Source organism: Orycteropus afer, unplaced genomic scaffold, assembly GCF_000298275.1.
Source record: "Orycteropus afer afer isolate SDZICR_OR568_19922 unplaced genomic scaffold, OryAfe1.0 scaffold00008, whole genome shotgun sequence".
Lineage (NCBI taxonomy): Eukaryota > Metazoa > Chordata > Mammalia > Tubulidentata > Orycteropodidae > Orycteropus > Orycteropus afer.
This window is the reverse complement of record NW_006921595.1, coordinates 14,952,996-14,974,344: the sequence shown is the minus strand read 5'-3', so window position 1 is coordinate 14,974,344 and position 21,349 is coordinate 14,952,996. Positions and strand designations below refer to the sequence as shown.

The 21,349-nt window shown below is 38.3% G+C and overlaps 1 protein-coding gene across 1 annotated transcript in view; it reads left to right on the top strand.

Annotated features, from left to right (window-relative positions):
- Positions 1-21,349, top strand: part of DNAH11 (dynein axonemal heavy chain 11) — a 455,361-nt gene that overhangs the window by 366,823 nt on the left and 67,189 nt on the right. Inside the window, 1 exon segment of the mRNA XM_007946592.1 lies at positions 20,257-20,461. Coding sequence (XP_007944783.1) covers positions 20,257-20,461 — 205 coding nt within the window.

Here is a 21,349-nt window from a genome sequence, read left to right as displayed (position 1 = left end):
AGTAGCATAGTGCCTAAGGCACTTGACTGCTAACCAGAAGGCTGGCAGTTCAAACCCACCAGCCACTCCTTGGAAGGAAGGTTGGGAAATCTACTTCAATAGTGATACTGCCTTGGAAACTCAAGGAGGGGTCAGTATGAGTCAGGTCTGACTTGATGGCACATAACAACAACAGCGTCATCCCCATACCACTGTTGTTGTTATGTGCTGTCGAGTCTGACCTGACTCATAGAGACCCCTTGTTGGGTTTCTGAGGCAATATCATAATGGAAGTAGATTGCCCCATACCACTAGTAAAGGACTACTGTTTTGGTTACCTCATGCTGCTTTAGCAGAAAAATACCAAAAATGGAATAGCTTTAACAAACAGGAGTTTATTCTCTTACAGTTCTGGAGGCTGCTGTTGTTGTTATGTGCCATCGAGTCAGACCCAACTCATAGCAACCCCACCTTGGGTTTCTGAGGCAGTATCACTATGGAAGATAGGTTGCCCAACCTTCCTTTCAAGGAGTAGCTGGTGGGTTTGAACAAACCGCCAACCTTCTAGTTAGCAGTCAAGTGTCTTAGGCACTATGTTACCAGAGCTCCTAGAAGTCTGAATTCAAAGTGCCAGGCTCTAAGAGCTGGGTGAAAGCCCCTTGACCCTGGGCTTTTGCTCTGCCTCTTGTTCTTGGCCCACTGAAGCTGGAGGCTTTTCTTCACTTAGGCAGCTGCTGGCTGCTGAGGCTGACAAACCCAAAGTTGACAGGTAAAAAGGCACAGTCTGATATTACCAAACAGCATGGCAGGCCACTAATTAAAGCTCAGAAAAAGTCCCAAAATGGGCAGCGCACGGCAGGCTGCTGAACAATGACCTGGCTACATGCAGGGTTCAAACGTGCCAATAAGCTAGAGACCTTCCTCAAAGCTGCTTCTTATCCACTGGAAGCAGACCACATCCCTAAAGCAGCTACTCAGCTGCTCCAGTAGATTCCACCATGGAGTTGATTGCCAATCTCACCATGGGGAATGACTACATCCAGCTGTCCAGCTACTAAATCAGGCCCAGCCAAATTGACACACAACCTTAACTACCCCAACTACCAACAACTGGGAATGCCCCCAGGTGAAATATATGTGACTTTCCAAATGGATACCACACTTTCCATAACATTGTCCTGGGGCATCACACCCATCCACAAGGAACCACTGTGTCAGCTTTCTACAAATGTGTGAACAGTCAAATACAACAATTAAGTCTAAACCAAAGCTATGTGGGCTGAGAGAGAGAGTGACATTCCAAAGGCTCTTTGTGTTTCTTCACTCAAGAAACCAACATTTTCTAGACTCATTATTTCTCTGGATGTCCTTCTCTTATTGTTTTTCTTCACAGAGTTATAATTTCAGAACTTCCCCAATCTCCTCCTCCTTCCTTAACACCCACCCTTTGCCTCCAAGGCATATATCTCCTTTTGCATCACTAGATTCTCCCTGTCAATTTTAAGTGGAAATAAGCCTACTTAAGGGTGACTACCTTCTATTTTAGTCTTTAATTTATCAGTGTAGTGTTTATTATACACCTCACCAAGTAAATCCATTTAGAGTGACAACTTATAATTGTTTAATAAACCAAAATTTATCCAGACATGCATTTAGAACAATCTAAGAAGCCATTTGACAAACTGCAACTCTGAACATAAATATAATTGTAGCTGTGTCTGATGTGTTAAAAATAGAGTGTAAAATCTTAATGCCACTAATGGGAAATCCTTGTTACTAAGGTTCTGACTCTACTATGAAAACCTAAAATTTTTGTCAGTGAAATACATATCCTCTGAAGTTGAACTTGGACTTTCAATAACACAGTTGAGGTGTAAGAAATTAGATGATCCTCAATTATATTTCTTTGGGTTTAGCAAAAGCTGAAATTTTGAGAAACTGATGGATTTGAGTCATGAGTTTTCCTCAATATTGATGTAGTTAAGTATCAAAGCATTCCAGAGAATTTTTATCTTAGGACCTGAAATTATTTTGCATAGAGCGTCAAGTCTTTGTCATAGCTTATCTGGTCAGAATAATTTAATTCAAATTAGTAGTATTTACAGAATATGTACTCTCTGTTGTGCTTTATAGAACTAATCATATCATTCCAGTATTTTTAAAAGGTCAAGAGAGTTATAAATGATCTGTGAGAATATAACAAATGGTGTTTATGGCGAGTGATTATTACCTTAACAATCCTGACTCCTAAATGCTACCACTTGTATGAGAATCAGTTTCAAATATGTATTTCTAATTTTTGCTACTTGCCTGTCCCATGCACATGTTTTTAGAGGATCTTAATCAGAGAATGTGAGAGCTAGTAGAGTCCATAAAAGTTGATCCTGTCAGTCACTGAACAACCTTCACCATGCATTGCTATGTGGCAGGCATTGTACTAGAGGCTGGTGATTCAAAATACAATAAGGTTTTCAAGGCATCTCTGGGTAAATTTGAACTGCCAACTTTTTGGTTCACAGCCAAGCCCTTAACCATTTTACCACCTGTTGTTGTTGTTATGTGCCGTTGAGTCAGACCCGACTCATAGCAACCCCTCCTTGGGTTTCTGAGGCAGTATCACTACAGAAGTAGATTGTCCCATCTTCCTTCTGAGGAGTGGCTGGTGGGTTTGAACCGCCAGCCTTCTGGTTAGCAGTCAAGTGCCTTAGGCACTATGCTACCAGAGCTCCTTTTTACTACCTAGGGAGACTCCATAAATAAGATACAGACCCTGCCTTTAAGGAGTCCGTTTCCTTGGGGAAGATAGACCTATACAAAGTAAATGCAATACAGTGCCACTGGGGCAATAATGTTGTTGTTAAGTGCCGTCGAGTCATTTCCAATTCATAGCGACCCCATGCACAGCAGAACGAAACACTGCCCAATCCCGCACCAGCCCCACAATCCCTGCTATACTTGAGCCCATCATCACAACCACCGTGTCAATCCATCTCGTTGAAGGCCTCCCCCTCTTTTGTCGACCCTCCACCCTACCAAGCTTGACATCCTTCTCCAGGAAATGGTCCCTTTTTACAACATGACCAAAATAGGTGAGACGAAGTCTGGCCATTCTTGCTTCCAAGGAGCATTCTGGCTGCAATAATAGAGGTATATATAACAGGAAGAATTCCATAATAGATACTTGAAAAGGTTTTATGGGAAAAATTATATTTGATTTACATTTATAGTTAATGTGAATCTCAGAAGATGAGTTTATCAGGTGGGCAGTTCTCCTCTGAGAATTGTAGACAGAGAGAACTCATACCAAAGGGAAAAGGATAAAATAGCCCAGCAAGATTTAAAGAACTGATTTAAATAAATCAAACTATCATCATTATTAAAAAAAAAAAAAAAAGATTTAAAGAACTGGAATGGAATCCAAATGCATGATGAGTCATGAAATGGGGAGAAAGGGTAGGGAGTGTGAACTTGGAGATATGTGACTGCAAAGATAGGCAGGGCCCAGAACGTGGTCATTGTTGAGTATCCACTGATGACTTGCAGGTTAGCCTTTTCCTGTAGGTCAGCAATTCTGACTTTTTTCTCAAAGGACCATTCCTGTCATTATCATTTAGTTGACAACAGTAGTGGTTTTTGGCCAAAGGAGTGTCATCTTGGAGCAAATCTGAGTCTCCATCCTTTCTCTTGAGAAGCATGAGCATGAGTCATGCCGAAACTAGTGAAGACTCTTAAGTATTCTGGGAGTAGCATGAACCATTCTTGTCTCTGGAAGGTAATATGTTGGTGATTTACAGTAGTGGTTGAGGGGTGTGGACCTGGAGCTGAAATCCAGTTACCTAATAATTGTGATAATACAGGTGAGCCTAAACTAAAGCAGTGACAGTAGAGACAGAGAGGCGAGGACAAATTAAAAAACTATCAATTTTGTCTCATCAGTTCATGGTCATTAATTGATATCGCTGTTAGAAAAAAAGGAGGGATCAAGGATGGATCCAGGTTTTTGCCACCAGAACTCAGTTAAATGATGGTGCCATTCATAACAAGATGTGTTACAGAAAGAGGAGCAAGTGTAGGGAAAGAGGTAATTATTTATTAAACACTCAAAGATTGAGGTGCTTTTATAACACTCATTCCCAAAAGAATACTTTAGGACATTGTAAGGTCTAAGTTTTAAGAGTAGGGTTTGTTTTTAAAAGCTTAAAAATGCTTGGGAATAAAGTTTGATATGTTACTGAATGTATTGGTTCCACTTGACAAAAAGTAGTTTAAAATGAAGCACTGCTCTTTTATTCCTTTATTTGACTGTTTCAAAATGAGCAACTTGTCAAAATATTCATAGTATGCAAACTAGAAAGGGATATGGGAAAATAATAAGAGTGGTCAAACTTTGAATTATTTTTCTTACTTTTCATGCAATAAATAAAATGTGGGAGAAAACAATATGAAAGGAAACTAATGGGAAAATTATATACTTTTGTTTAATAACAGAGACACTCATTTGCAATGTTTTAACAGAAACAAAATTTATTGGTGTAAAATATATACCATTTTCACAAATAACATGCCCACATAAATCATGTGCATACACATATAATTACATAGCACACATGGGGAGGTAATGCACGAGGGGTTCACACAGTTCACAAAAACCACACAAAACACTTTATTTGTGTAAAAAATACACCAATATATTTATATTTGCCAATTAACTATTTTTCAGGTGTACAATTTAGTGATATCAGTTGCATTAACCATGTTGTGCAGCCATTACCCATGTTGTTGTTGTTATGTGCCATCGAGTCTGACCTGACTCATAGTGACCCCTCCTTGGATTTAGGCAGTATCACTACAGAGGTAGATTGCCCAACCTTCCTTCCAAGGAGTGTCTGGTGGGTTTGAACTGCCAGCCTTCTGGTTAGCAGTCAAATGCCTTAGGCACTATGCTACCAGAGCTCCCCATCACCCATAATCACTGAGAAACAGCAACATTTTGGCCTTGCCTTGGCCACATCTCAAACTAATCTGTATGTCTATAAATTTTCTGATGTAGCTTCCTTGTTCTGATCACCAACAATGAACATTTTAGCTGATTTCCCTATTCCCCTTCTCCCTTTACACTATGTTATGCTATCTGTATGATTACTTTGTGGGAGTACAAATGTGCTTCCTTTGTGTTACAAAGACAAGATAGCATTGAAAACGAGGAAAAAGCTACTCACAGGGACTGCAGAGTTGCTCCATGCTCCCAGAAGGCATTTGCTCTGTCACACTTCTCAAATGTAGGTGAGACAACACTCCCGTAAGAAAGTCATCCCTCAGAAAGTTTTCAGCTATTAATAGTGTTTTTGTTTGTTTTCATTCTGTTTGTTTTGGGTGGCCTTTGGTGGGGGGGATGTTAGCTTATTCTTCCTAATAATGAATGCCTGAGAAGATGCTTGTGATAGATATAGCATAGTTTAAAAGTTGAAGTTCATTAATAATTGGAATGTTTTGAAGTATGAAGTAATGAATACTAATTACTCCTTTCATGTCTGACAGCTCCCGGTGGACCAATATATCAGACCAGACTTTAATTTGGTTCTAGTAATGGTTTCATCAATACCACATTAAATCTGTGTTTGAGAAGATATACAGTTGAGCCTGACCCACACAGTAGATACCACTGTCATAAAATGGGCCCAGGCTGACAACAGCTGGGTAATTACAAATAATTAAATCTACCAAACTCCAGACAATCCTAATTTTAAATAAAATATATCTTATCATATCAATTGACAGAAAATATATCTGGGAAGATTTATCAACATGTACTTTTTCCAAAGCAAGTTTGGAAAAATTTGAGAGTTCCATATTACGTATTAGAGAAGTTGCTGATCTGTGAAGTATCTTTGTACAGTTATATCTCTTTACTCATTCAGATACCCCCAAATGTTGTTGAGATGATTTTTTCTTGAACTTTAATCTTAATGAGAGTAACCTTTCTAAAAGATGTATTTCAGCTTGTTTCTGAGTACATAAATATTTGGAAAAAAATATTTTACACTGCATTTTCTATTTACTTTTCATATAATCATTCTTTTAATAATAGTCTTTAAGCAGTATACCCTACAAAGAAACCTAAACCTCACTAATACAAAAATTAGCTGTATGCTATAAATTTCCAGTTTTACAGAAATAACACAGTAAAAGGGCGACACTATTGTACAGAAGACATTCATTTTACAATGACAGCAGTTTCCTTAAAGTTGTGATAGCATTAATAAGAATTGCTTTTATTTAACAACTTTCCAGCTTACAAAATATTGTTGTGTTGCTATTCTTGGAGTTGATGTCATAGAATTGTGTTACAGATGAAAATCAATTTGAATGAGATCTTTTTAATAATTGGGTTGATTTTAAAATGGAACTGTTTTAAATTAAATCCAACACTGTGGTAGACTGTAATCTCTTCAGCTGGAAGCTTACAGTTTTTAAATAAACTCTGGATATAGTTGTGTCATTTTATCTTTGTGGATAAGAATAGTTTTATTTTCAAGTTAATTTGGGCCCTTGTGTAATGGAATTCATCATTCTAGTCTCTCCAAATTTCTCAATTCAAAATAGAATTTAATTGACCAAAAAAAAAAAAAAAACCCACCCTTCAATAACCTTTCTATTCCTAAATTCAATCAGGTTTTTTTTTTTTTTTTCCTGTAGTTTTTTCTTAAAAAAAAAAAATTAAATTAAATTAAATACCACAGATTGTATATACACAAGCTCACAGACATCTTGCTGGTACTTATTTGGCCTTTTCTGAAAATAAATACCAAAAGTCAAAAGTCCTTCTAAAAAGAAGTAAACAACCATAAATGAAACCAGCATTTCTTTATTTTTGATGTCATCTTCGGTATTTAAATAAACATATAGTCATATATTTAACTTTTTATTCTGATTTGGGTAAAAGTTTACAGAGCAAATAGGTTTTCCATTCAACATTTACACACATTTTATTTGTGACACTGATTGCAATATAAATAAATATTTAAATATGAATATAGCCGAAGAGAAATAATCTACTATTATTTTCTTTTTTAGCTTTCTTTTTATCCCCCCTGTCCAACCAATGGTACCTGGACTCTGACGACATTCATTTTTTTTTCTTTTTTAATTCTAACTGAAGCTTGCTTTTCTATGGGAAGGACATGTTGGTTATGTTAACTGTATGAAGCAAAAAGACAATTAACTCATTGCTATTCAAGACTTTCTTTCCATGAACATCTTGCCAGCTGTGCAGCTTTCAGCCAAAACCTTTCTTCAGGAAATGGGTTTGACCAACTTGCACAACCCTTCCTGCTGAGGTTGCTAAGTAACAACTCCCCTTGTGCAGTTTGCTACACCTGATCTTTTGGGACACTCTCGGCCTTAGCTGTGGGAGCTCACAAGTCCAGTCTAGAAGCTTTTAATTTTAAACAGCAGGACATGCAGTAAGGCTTTTAGATGTTCACTGAAAAGTTTTTTTTTTTTTTCACCTTTTCCTGAATGTTTTGTTTTTTTATTTTCAACTGGTAGGAACATATTGTTTACTTATCTCAAAACCCACTATCTCTTTACCTTCACAAAACAAATCTGGTGAGGCCTAGAGATTGGACTCCCTGGTATTTACCATCACAGAACTCATTAACTATCTAAATTGTCTATCTTAGACTGAGGACCTAGAATGTCTTAGGAAATCTCTCTCCAAACAGCATCATGAAAAGGTTTTGCAGATCTTTTTAAACAGATTCCTGCAGCAGCCATTGCTCATACAGACTGATTTGCCAAAGTAGTAAGTCTTTATTCTAAATTGGATGTATTGCTTTCCATGTTTGGTTTTAGACAGCAATAAAGATAATGATGCTTGTTCAGGTACTCAGAATATATGATTTCTAGAGAAATTCTGTTTAAATTCTTATGATCCAAGATTGATGGCATTTTCAACACTGATTAAACTCTTGAGGATAATTCTAACAAAAATAAGAGAGACTTCTGTGGTTTCTAAAACCAAAAAATAAAAAAAGCAAACTCACTGCTATCAAGTCGATTCAACTCATAGTGACCCCTCCTTGGGTTTCCAAGGTGGTATCTCTACGGAAGTAGATTGCCCAGTCTTCCTTCTGAAGGGTGGCTGGTGGGTTTGAACTGCCAAGCTTCTGGTTAGTAGTCAAATGCCTTAGGCACTACACCACCAGAGCTCTCTCTGTGGTTTCTAGACATGTATGTTAGCAATAGGAACTCCACATTGTAATCTCAAACTTCAGATCCTGATTGTCATTGTATTCAGATAATGCTCCCTCTCCCAGATCACAGAGATTTTAGTTTCCAGGTAACTCTGATAATTGGGCACAACATTTCCCCATGTCTGTTGTGGAAGTGCGGTGGAAATCACCCAATAAATTTTGTTTAGGTGTTTGGTTGTATTTTTTTAATAATGTGTTTTAGGTGAGAGTTTACAGAGAAAATTAGGTTCCCATTTCACAATTTCTACAGAAATACTTCTATGATATTGATGACCTTTTTCACATTGTGGCATCATTCTCATTCATTCAGCTCTGGTTGTACCATTGTACCATCTCCAGTACTCTAGCTTCCCTGCCCTCTTAGCTTCTCTCTCTGCTTTAGAGTAGATTTTGCCCATTTGGTCGTTTTCTTTTTTAATCATTACTCACGTGTGATAATCTTTGTTTTTTTCAAATGTTTTATTGAGTTTTTGGTGAAAGTTTACACAGCTTATTAGGTTCCTATTTAACAATTTCAACATGTATTATTCCTTGATATTGATTACATTTTCCACATTACATCCACATTCCCTTAATTTCCATTCTGGTTATTCTGTTTCCATTTATTCCATTTTTTCTGCTTCCCTGCTCCCCTTGCTGTCTCATCTTTGCTCTAGGGTAAATGTTGACCATTTGTTCTCAAATAGATGATGCATTTTTATATAACTGTACACACACACACACACATAAAAGGAGCACCATTCTCATGGGTGATACTGTATATTTTATAACCCAGTCTGTTATTTAGCTAACAAGTAACCTCAAGGGATAATTTTCTTTAAAACTTTGAAGTATTTCTCTGGGCTATACTCTCAGGGAGTCCTCTAGTCTCAGCCAATCCAGTAAGTCTGGTCTTTTTAAGAATTTGAGTTCTGCTCTACATTTTTCTCCCATTCTATAAGGATCCATCTAATGTGACCCTGATCAGAATGGTTGGTAATTGCTGCCAGGTACCATCTAATTCAGAAGCTCTGGTGGCGTAGTGCCTAAGGCATTTAACTGCTAACCAGAAGGCTGGTAGTTCAAACCCACCAGCCACTTCTCGGAAGGAAGGTTGGGCAGTCTCCTTCTGTAGTGATACTGCCTCAGAAATCCAAGGAGGGGTTGCTATGAGTCGGGTCCGACTCGAGGGCAGTAAGTTTGATTTTTTTTTTTTTTTTTGGTTACCATCTAATTCTTCTGGTCTCAGGGTAGATAAGGCCATGGTTCATGCTATTAGTCCTGTAGACTATTTAACTTCCTTGAGTCTTTTGTTTCCTTCTTTCTCTTTTCTTCTAGATAAGTAGAGACCAATAGTTGTATCTTAGCTTTAAAGCTTATAAGACCCCAGATGCTACTCATCTGTATGTTCTTTGGATATAGAACATACGCTTTATCTACTATTGTTGTTAGGTGCTGTCAAATCAACTCTGACTCATAGTGACCCTATGTACAACAGAACAAAACACTGCCCAGTCGTGCACCATCTTCACAATCCTGGGTATACTTGAGCCCATCGTTGCAGCCACTGTGTCAATCTATCTTGTTGAGGGCCTTCCCCTTTTTCATTAACCCTCCACTTTACCAAGCATGATATCCTTCTCCAGGAAATGGCTCCTTTTGACAACATGACCAAAATAGGTGAGATGGCCATTCTAGCTTCCGGAGCCTTCTTCATGTCTTCCGGGACAGATTCGTTCATTCTTCTGGCAGTCCATGGTATTTTTAATATTCCTCTCCAGCACCACAATTCAGAGGCATCAGCTCTTCTTTGGTCTTCCTTATTCATGGTCTAGCTTTCACATGCATATTGAAAATATCATGACTTGGGTTAGGCACACCTTAGTCTTCACAGTGACATTTTTGCTTCTTTACACTTTAAAGAGGTCTGTTGCAGCAGATTTTCCCAGTGAAATACGACATCTGATTTCTTGGCTGCTGCTTCCATGGGTGTGTTGATTGTGGATCCAAGTAAAATGAAATCCCTGATAACTTCAATCTTTTCTCCATTTACCTTGGTGCTGCTTATTGGTACAGTTATGAGGATTTTCATTTTCTTTATGTTGAGGTGTAATCTATACTGAAGATCATAGTCTTTGATCTTCATCAGTAAGTGCTTCAACTCCTCTTCATTTTCAGCAAGCAAGGTTATATCATCTACATATTGCAGGTTATTAATGAGTCTTCCTCCAATTCTGATGCCACATTCCTCTTCACATAGTCCCACTTCTCAGATTAAAGAGTGAAATAACTATGGTGAAAGGATACAACCCTGATCCACACCCTTCCTGATTTTAAACCATGCAGTATCCCCTTCTTGTAGAATGACAGTCTCTTGGTATATGTATAGGTTCCTCATGAGCACAATTAAGTATTCTGGAATTCCCATTCTTTGCAATGTTATTCATAATTTGTTATGATCCACATAGTCGAATGCCTTCTCATAGTCAATAAAACACAAGTAAACATCTTTCTGGTATTCTTTGCTTTTAGCCAAGATCCATCAGACATCAGAAATGATATCCTTTGTCCCATATCCACTTCTGAATCCAGCTTGAATTTCTGGAAGTTCTCTGTCAATACACTGCTGTAACTGTTTTTTAATTCAGCAAAATTTCACTTGCCTATGATATCAATGATCTGTTGGATCACCCTTCTTTGGAATGAGCACAAATACAGAACTCTTCCAGTCAGTTTTACAAATTATACTATAGTAACTAACTGAATTGTCCCATTAGCCTATGGTTCTAAGTCTTCAAACTCAAGTAATCCCATGAGGTAATTGGTTATGTCTACGAAGTATCCAAACCTGTGTCCCCTATATAATTTTTTATGGATATGGGTATCTATGCATGCATCCACGTATTTGTATGTATGGCTATGGATACATCTGTCTATGCATGCATGTATATATTCATACTCAGATACTTATATGTCTGTATATGTATTTGCATAGCCACATCCATATTCTTTCAGTTATTGGCATTTATTCAAAACTATATTTGTCATATCTTTTACCAGTGGCATCTTTTTCTCTTGTGCACTTCTTAGTGACCTCATGTTCATTGGTCAAGCTGAGTACTTACCCACCACATCATTCTCATCACTAAAACTAACAGGTGTTTATTATCTTGAGAGTGCTTCTCATTTACCAACCCCCTTATCTCTAGTAACCACCAGTGAACATTGTTCTCTCTCTCTCCATATATGTGTGTGTGTGTGTGTGTGTGTTCTTGTCTTCTTATAAAATTGCAACCATACTTTATTTGTCCTTTTGTGATTGGATTATTTCACTCAGCATAATGTCCTCCAGATTCATCCACATTATACAGTGTTTCAAGGACTCATCATCATTCTTTATGGCTGCATAGTATTCCATTGTATGTATGTATGTTGTTGTTGTTGTTTGCTGTCGAGTCGCCCCCGACTCATAGCGACCCCTCCTGTATGTATGTACTACTTTAAAAAAAATCTATTTATCTGTTGATTAGCATTTAGGTTGTTTCCATCTCTTTGCTGTTGTGAACAACATTGCAGTGAACAGAGGTATGCATATGTCTATTGGTGTCACTGCTGTTGGATCTCTAGAGTATATTCCTAGAAGTGGGATTGCTGGATCTTAATGTGCAAATTGTTTTAATGTAGTTTTCATGTTATTCCTCCATAATACTAGTGGCCTTCTATGAAGAAATTAGGTATCTTTTTATCCAGGGATACTTTTTGAATGGGTTGTGAATAAACTTTTTAAAAAATGTTACATGTTCTCTTGTACCTGATTTTTATGCAAACTTAACATATGAAAAGCTGAATTTAACTGTATTTGTAGATGATTGCCTTTATTATAAAGTAATTCATTTAACTAACTAGTGAGTATTTAGCACATTTAAAATGTTATGTTTTCAGCCCCTGTGGCTCAACTTCCAGCCAAAATGATAGACAGGCCTATAAGGTGAACAGTTAAACCAGGAGAGTATGCACAGTCAACCATATGAGAGCAAAAGGGCAGCATTCACCTAGGGTTAGGACTGGTACATCTGGAGGGGATGGGAAGAAAGGGTAAAGGGAAGTGGTGGACTCTGGGAGGAAATGGGAAGAGTGCTGTTACGTTGTGGGGGTTATAGTGAATGTCACAAAACAAAATGTGTGCAGATTGTTGAATGGAAAACCAATTTGCTCTGTAAACTTTCACCCAAAGCACAATTAAAAAAAAAATTAAAAACAAAAAAAGATTACAGCCAAGAAAAAAAAGTTAAGTTTTGCTTTCCTGAAAGTCAGAAGATAGAAAACATTTATATAAACTAAGTGCTTTATTTAAAAATTTTTATAAGTTGAATTATTCATTTTTTCAGAAATTATAGCTCTTCGATTAAGGATGATTTACCTCAATAGTTGCTTCTCTTCTTCATAAGCAAGGATTAAATTGCTGACCAAAGATTAATAGAGCATGTACTCTGCCTTTATATTTTTTATCTAGTGGCCATAGATAGGTACCAAATTCACCATATTCGCTTAGCACTCTCACATGATCAGTAGTTAGACAAGTTGAGAGAGGCTGAGAGTACAAGCTGTCAGCATCAAACAGAGCAAATTGACTTGCAATGTGGCACAGTGAAATCAATTTTATGCTAGTAGTCTGGAAACCCTACCTCTGCCACTTAGCTATGTAACCTTGGACAAGTGATATACTTTTGGGACTATGAAAGGAATCAACTGAATCATCTCCAGAGCCCCTTCTTGCTCCAAAATGTTAAATCTGTTAGGTGAAGCAGGATGTGTTTGATTTTGCCCATGGCCTAGCCAATTAAACCATGGTGTTTGAACTGGGAAAAATCTTTTATGTCACCTCTGAGATTGCATAATTTGTGTCTCACCTCCAAACCTCTGTCTGAGAAGAAGGAAAGGGAGGAGGTCATTCCCTTGAAAGGACATTTTAAAACTCTCTGGGAATAACTTCACCCAGATTCTGAGATTCTCCCCTGACCTTCTCTGTCCCCACCCCCTGACTCTTACTTCGATATAGTGATAGATGTCATTGTGTCCTGTTCCTGAGTGGGTGAGGGCTGAGGATGAGGAAGGGCTGGAAATGGGTTAAAAACTACTGTTTTAAGATAGTAGCCATATCCAAGATAATGTTGCTCTTCATACTTGCTGTTGCTTCTAGTTGCAGTTTTAAGTTCAAGAGTCTGTAGCTGCCTTCTGTGTTCTAGAAGTAGCAACCTCTGCATTCATGTCTTTCACAGAAACAACAAAGTGATTCTATTTGCTTTTCCCACCCCTGTGGTTAACTGTTTTGTTTTGTTTTGTTTTTCCTATCCTTGAAACCATGAGAGAGCATTAGCTGTTTAATTTTCCCAGAAAGGTTTAATTTTCCCAGAAAGGAGATTAACCAAAAATTAACCTAGCGACAGTGATAAAACTCACCGAGTCATTATGCAGTTTTTGTCTTTCATAGATCATAAACACCCCAATTGAGGATAATTTACTGTCCCTGGGAAACCTAAACCTATAAAATAATGTTTCAGCACAAGATGTAAAACCCAGTTTTATAGGCAGACATCCTTCTCTGTTCCATCTGTACAGTCTCCTCGATTAACTCTGTCTCTTGACAGAAAATCAGACTTGACCCTCAAGCAGATGCATTTCTGGTCCTCAAGCTGGAAAACTGGGATATGTGAGTGCCTCAGGGTACATGTAGGTATCTGCCAGAGATACAGAGTGTCAGGGTTATCCAGGAGTTATCTTGGGAAGCATTGCTTTAACTCAAGTATTTAGGAAAGTTGTATAAGATATTTAACCAGTTAAAAGTCTTCATCACCTCCACCCAAAAGCAGAATTGTCAGAACCTCCATTCTCCATGTTGGCCAATCTCATACCTTTTTATTTTTTTTCTTGAAAGACTGCAGACAGGAACATGGTTACGTGTAGTGGCTGATTGGAAAAATTGTTACTTGTTGATATTGGGAAATCTAGTGGGGTTAGCCTTGATTGGTTTCTGAAGCAATTACACTGATACAATGAACTGGTGGACTCCTCTAAAGCAGTGACTGTCAGTCAGCCTGTTTTGGTATGACCCATGAGCTAACTAATGGTTGTTTTCAAGGGTTGTAAAACCAACGAGTATATGACAAATTATGGATAACATTGTGAAGAACAGGAATTCCAGAACACCTAATTATGTTCATGAGGAACTTGTACATAGACCACAAGGCTATGCTTCACACAGTACAAGGAGATACTGCATGGTTTTAAATCAGGGTGTGTTTCAGTATTGTACTCTTCCAACATAGTTATGCAAACTGTATGCTTAGCACATTATCTGAGAAGCTGAACTATATGAAGAAGAATCAGGATTAGAAGAAGATTCATTAACCTTCAATATGCAAATGACACAGCCTTGCTTGATGAGAGTATACTTGAAGTACTTACTAATGAAGATCAAAGACCACAGTCTTCAGTATGGATTATACCTCAACATAAAGAAAATAAAAGTCCTCACAACTGGACCAATAAGCAACACTTTGATAAATGGAGAAAAGTTTAAAGTTATCAGGGATTTAATTTCTTTGGCTCCACAATCAACACCCATGGGAGCAGCAATCCAGAAATCAGATGTTGTATTGCATTGGGCACATCTGCAAAAAAGATCTTTAAGGTGTTAATACTTTAAGGCTAAGGAACATTTAACCCAACTCACTGCTGTCAAGTTGGATCTGATTCGTAGTGACCTCCCCTTGGGTTTCTAAGGCAATCACTATGGAAGTAGATCACCCAATCTTCCTTCTGAGGAGTGGTTAGTGGGTTTGAACTGCCAACCTCTGGTTAGCAGTAAAATCCCTTAGGCACTAGTAATTTTATTAGACTCATATGCATGTGAAGTGGACAGGTGAATTGAAATGGACTGGTGCTAGCTATTTCGAATCAGACAATCTTATGATCTGCTATGCCAGAAATGACAAATTGAAGGAGAATGGTATTGCATTCATCATCACAAAGAATGCCTCAAGATCTATACTGAAGTTCAATGCTGTCAGTGATAGAACACTATCCATATGCCTGCAAGGAAGACCCGTTAATACTACTACTCTTCAAATTTACATGCCAACCACTAAAGCCAAAGACAAGGAAACTGAAGCTTTTTTTTTTTTTTAACCAACTTCTGCAGTCTGAAATTGACCAAACATGCAATCAAGATATGTTGATTATTACTGATGATTGGAATGTGAAAGTTGGAAATGAAGAATCACTAGAAAATGGAAAATATGGCATTGGTGACAGAAATGACACTAAAGATCATATGATAGAATTTTGCAAGACCAATGACTTATTCATTGCAAACACCTTTTTCAACAACATAAACAACAGCGATACACATAGACCTCACCAGATGGAATACCCAGAAATCAGATTGAGTATATCTGTGGAAAGAGGCAAAAGGAGTTCATCAATTTCTCATATGCAAGTTCAAGTTGAAGCCGAAGACAATTAAAACTAGTCCATGAGAACTAAATATGACCTTGATTATATCCCACCTGAACTTAGAGACCATCTGAAGAATATATTTGACTCATTCAACACCAGTGACCAAAGACTAGACGAATTGTGGGATGACATTAAGAACAACATGCATGAAGAAAGTCAATAAAAAGACAGGAAAGGAAAAAATCAAATGGATGTCAGAAGAAATGTCAAAACTTGCTCTTGAATGGAGAGTAGCTAAAGCAAATGAAAGAAATGACAAGATAAAAGAGCTGAACAGAAGATTTCGAAGAGCAGCTCTAGAAGACAGAGTCAGTTATTACAATGAAATGTGCAAAGGCCTAGAGTTAAATAACTGAAAGGGAAGAATACACTCAGTGTTTCCCAAGCTGAAAGAACTAAAGAATATATTCAAGCCTCAAGTTACAATATTAAAAGATTTTATGGGTAAAATACTGAACGATGTAGGAAGCATCAAGAGAACATGGAAGGAATACACAGAGTAACTGTACAAAGAAGAATTGGTCGATATTCATCTATTCCAGGAGGTGGCATGTGGTGAAGAACCAATGGCATCAAAGGAAGAAGTTGAAGTTAAGGAGTTGATGAAAAATAAGGCCCCGGGACTTGATGAAGTAACCATTGAGATGTTTCAACAAATGGATGCTGTGCAGGAGGCACTTACTCATCTATGCTAAGAAATTTGGAAGACAGTTACCTGGCCAACTGACTGGAAGAGACCCATATTTGTACCCATTCCAAAGAAAGGTGGTCCAACAGAATGTGAAAATTATCCAACGACATCATTAATATCACACACAAGTAAAATATTGCCGAAGATAATTCAAAAACAGTAGCAGCAGTATATTGACAATTCCAAAGAGGACATGGAACAAGGGATATCATAGCTGATGTCAGATGGATCTTGGCTGAAAGCAAAAATTACCAGAAAGATGTTTACTTGTGTTTCATTGACTACACAAAAGTGTTCAACTGTGTGGCTCATAACAAATTATGGATGACATTGAGAAGAATGGGAATTCCAGAACACTTAATTGTGCTCATGAGGAAACGTACATAGACCAGGAGGCTGTCGTTTGAACAGAACAAGGGGATACTGCATGGTTTGAAATCAGGAAGGGTATTTGTCAAGGTTGTATCCTTTCACCATACTTATTCAATCTGTATGCTAAGCAAATCATCCGAGAAGGTGGACTGTTTGAAGAAGAGTGTGGAATCAGGATCGGAGGAAGACTCATTAACAATCTGCAAAATGCAGATGACTCAAGTTTGCTTGCTGACAGTGAAGATGACTTGAAGCACTGACTGATGAAGATTAAAGACTACAGTTTGCTGTATGGATTGCATCTTAAGATAAAATGAAAATCCTCACAACTAATCCAATAAACATCATCATAATAAATGGAGAAAAGATTGATGTTGTCAAAGATTTCATATCATCTGGATCCATAATCAACACAAATGGAAGCAGCGGTCAAGAATCAGACATTGTATCGCACTGGGCAAATCTGCTGCAAAAGACCTCTTTAAAGTGTTAAGTAGCAAGGGTGCCACTTTGAAGATTAAGGTGCTGCTAACTCAGGCCGTGATATTTTCAATCACCTCATATGCATATGAAAGCTGAACAGTGAATAAGGAAGACCAAAGACTTGATGCTTTTGGATTGTGCTGTTGGAGGAGAATGCTGAAAATACCATGGAGTGCCAGAAGAATGAACAAATCTGTCCTGGAAGAAGTGTAGCTGGAATGCTTCTTGTAAGCAAGAATGGCCAGACTTCATCTCACCTACTTTGGTCATGTTGTCAGAAGAGACCACTCCCTGAAGAAGGATATCATGCCTGGTAAAGTGGAAGGTCAGCAAAAAAAGGGGAAGACCCTAACGAAATGGATTGACACAGTGGCTGCAATAATGGGCTCAGGTGTAGCAAGGATCATGAGGCTGGCACAGGACCAGGCAGTGTTTTGTTCTTTTGTACATAGGGTCACTATGAGTGGGATCCTATTCGACAGCACCTAACAACAATATGCATGTGAAAGCTGGACAGTGAATAAGGTAGACCAAAGAAGAGTTGATGTCTTTGAATTTTGATGTTGGCAAAGAATACTGAAAATACCATGAACTGCCAGAATGAACAGATCCATCCTGGAGGAAGTACAGCCAAAATGCTCCTTGGAAGCAAGAATGGCCAGACTTTATCTCACCTACTTTGGTCATGTTGTCTGAAGGGCTCATTCCATAGAAACAGGTATCATGCTTGGTAAAGTAGGTCAGCAAAAAAGGGAAAACTCCTCAACGAGATGGACTGACACAGTGGTTGTAACGATGGGTTCAAGCACAGCAAGAAGTGTGAGGATGACGCAGGACCTAGCAGTGGTTTTTTGTTTGTTTTCTGTTGTACATAATGTTGCTGTACAGCGAAGCCAACGCAGTGGCACCGAACAACATCTTAGTGACTAAGGAGCTCTGTAGCACAATAGTTAAGGCATTCAGCAACTAGTTAAAAAGTTGGCATTTTGAACCCACCAGTTACTCCATGGGAACAATATGTGGCAGCATGTTTCCATAAAGATCTACAGCCTTGCAAACCCTATGGGGAAGTTCTCTATCTTACAGGGTCACTATGAGTCAAAATAGACTCAGTGACAGTGGATTTGGTTTGGTATCATATTGGCTATGTATAGAAAGAACTTAGGAAATAGTTGAGGAATCCACTAGAAATGTTGAGGTACCCAAGGATTTGCAAAAGTAGGAAGCCATTCCTGCCATTAGACCTGAATGAATGAATGGCATTCCTCCCATTAGATTCTGTGAGCTGGAACTGTGGAAGGATGACCATCCCAAACAGTAAATACAGTCTTGGCCTCCACCAGAACCATGGACTGCAACTACTCTGACCCCCTCTGCTACTGCATTTTGCTACCAGTGCCTTCATCGGCAGAACCACCCAGAAACTAGAGGACAAGGGAAACAAAGTGATAAAGTCCATAGACATCAAACTCCCAGGGTCCGAGGTAGGAGCAATGCAAGCAGAAAAAAGGCAGTCCCTCAGGGAGAAAGGTGTATTAGTTCAGAGCTTTGCTTGCAATTTCAGACCTCAGTCTAGCTTAAACAATACAGACTTACTGGAGGATATAAGGATGTTATGGAAGCTGAGGTGAGAATGTAGCCAAGCTCCAAAGAAGATGGGACCTGAAAACCCTTAAGACCTACAGAGTGCCTCCTTTGCATTATTTTTACTTATGAATGTTTAATTATTCCTCTTTAGTAAATTTGGAAAGCCTTTCTCTGTTGCTTGGTCACCAGAAATATCTTAGCATAAGTTTATGGGTGCTAATTCCAACCTTCCTTCTCTCTGTCCCAACCCCTATCCTAGGAAAAGTGACTCCAATTAGAAGGGCTTGGATGAAGTGTCCACTCCTGATCCCTGAGGCCAGGAAAGCAGGAATGCTAGATGAAAGCATGATTCTTGAGAGCATAGGTGTATTCCGTAGGTGCATTCCACAAAGATTTCTTAAAGAATCTCTCTTTTAAGCTCATGCCAAAAATATTGGAAAGTAATAAGTAATTTTAAGTCTATATGCATACATGTTTGGTGTGTGTATACACACACACACACACACACATACATATACACATACACATACATACATACATATACACCAAACCAAAACCTATTGCTGCCAAGTCAATTCCAACTCTTGGTGCCTCTGTAAGACAGAGTGGAACTGCCTCCTAGGGTTTCCAAGACTAATCTTTACAGAAGTAGGCTGACTGCCACATCTTTCTCGCATGGAGCTGTTTGTGGATTCAGACTGTGATGTTTCAGTTAACAGCTGAATGCTTTAACCACTGTGCACCCAGGGCTCTATCTATATGCATATGTACACGTACATATATACACACATATTACATACATACGTATTTTATTTTATCCTTAAAGTAGGACATGTGTTTAATATTAGTTTAGAGTCCCCGAATGGTGCCAATGTTAATGTGCTTGGCTGCTTACCAGAAGGTTGGCAGTTTGAGTCTACCCAGAGGCAGCTCAGAAGAAAGGCTTGGTGATCTACTTCTAAACAAGCAGCCATTGAAACCCCTGTGGAGCACAGTCTTTTCTGGGGTTTCTGTACAGCACGTTTCCATGAGTCAGAGTCAACTTGATGGCATCTGGTAAGGAGGATATAAATTAATCATAGAAATTATAAATGAAGCTAACGTTCATCACTACAGGTCCTTTATATGATTTACTATGTTTAATTCTTACAATGGAGGTTAAGTGCTGCTATCTTGACCATTTTATATATGAGGAAGCTCAATCATATAGGAGTTTAGTTGGGGATACAAGGATGCCTCCTATGCTTTGTGAAAACTGGGTGCAGCTGAAAAATCCTGAGTCACCTGGTCTTATGGCCTAGGTACATGACTAGAATATAGGAATGGAGTGACACCTTAGTATCACTTAATATGTATGGTTCATGGACATCTCCTGTGTTATGCCCCCTTTAGGTATATCAGGATTGGAGATAAAGAATGTGAATTTAACAAGGGCTTTCGCCTTATCCTTCACACAAAACTGGCAAATCCACACTATAAGCCAGAATTGCAAGCTCAGACAACCCTCCTGAATTTCACAGTCACAGAAGATGGTCTGGAGGCCCAACTGCTGGCAGAGGTTGTCAGTATTGAAAGGCCAGATTTGGAGAAACTTAAGGTAAAAAATGTTAAATCACCCAACACTTATCGAACACCTGCTCTGTGCAAGGTACACTGCTAGACACAGTAGCATGATAGGCTTTCTGTCCTTCAGGAACTTGTAATCTAGTTGGGGAGAGTGTGGATAGGTGTGAAAAATTAATAGTCAGTTCAGGTTTACTACATTCTAGGTGGAGTGCCTGGATGGTGCAAATGGTTAACATGTTCCACTGCTAACTGAAAGGTTGGGGGTGTGAGTCCACCCAGAGGTACCTCAGAAGCAGCCTGAGGACCTATTTTTAAAAAACAAGCTTGAAAACCTATGGATCACAGTTCTATTCTGACACACATGGGTCATGATGAGTCAGAGTTAATTCATTGGCAATTGGTAAATTCTAGGTAGTTGTGATTATAGCACAGAAAAGAAACGGGTTATTTGTAAATGTTGCTTAATACATGGGACTAGGACAAGTCAAGAGGCATATCAGTTATAGAACACAAAGGTATAGAGGCAGGAATGTGCCCTGGTAGATTAGATGATAATGGGTCAATTAAGCCAAAGCAGAAGAATGAAAAAGGAGACTATTAGAGTAAGACTGGAAAAAGCAAAAGGCTTCTAGCTGTTTATAACCATTATTTAAAGGGATATCTATGGATTTAAGTACATTTACTAGGAAATGATATTAAAAATAATTAAATTTAGTGTTGAATACTGAAAACAAGAAAAAAAAAACTCTGAAAAACATAGTAGGCAGTAAAAGATAAGAGCTGAAAGCACAGAAATCAGAGGAACAGTAGAGAAGATTAACAAAAAGCTGAGGGATAGGGACGGATAGATGGGTGAACAAGCTAAACAATTATGTATGTCTAAATGGAGAGTGTATCCAAGATCATATACAGGGTTGGC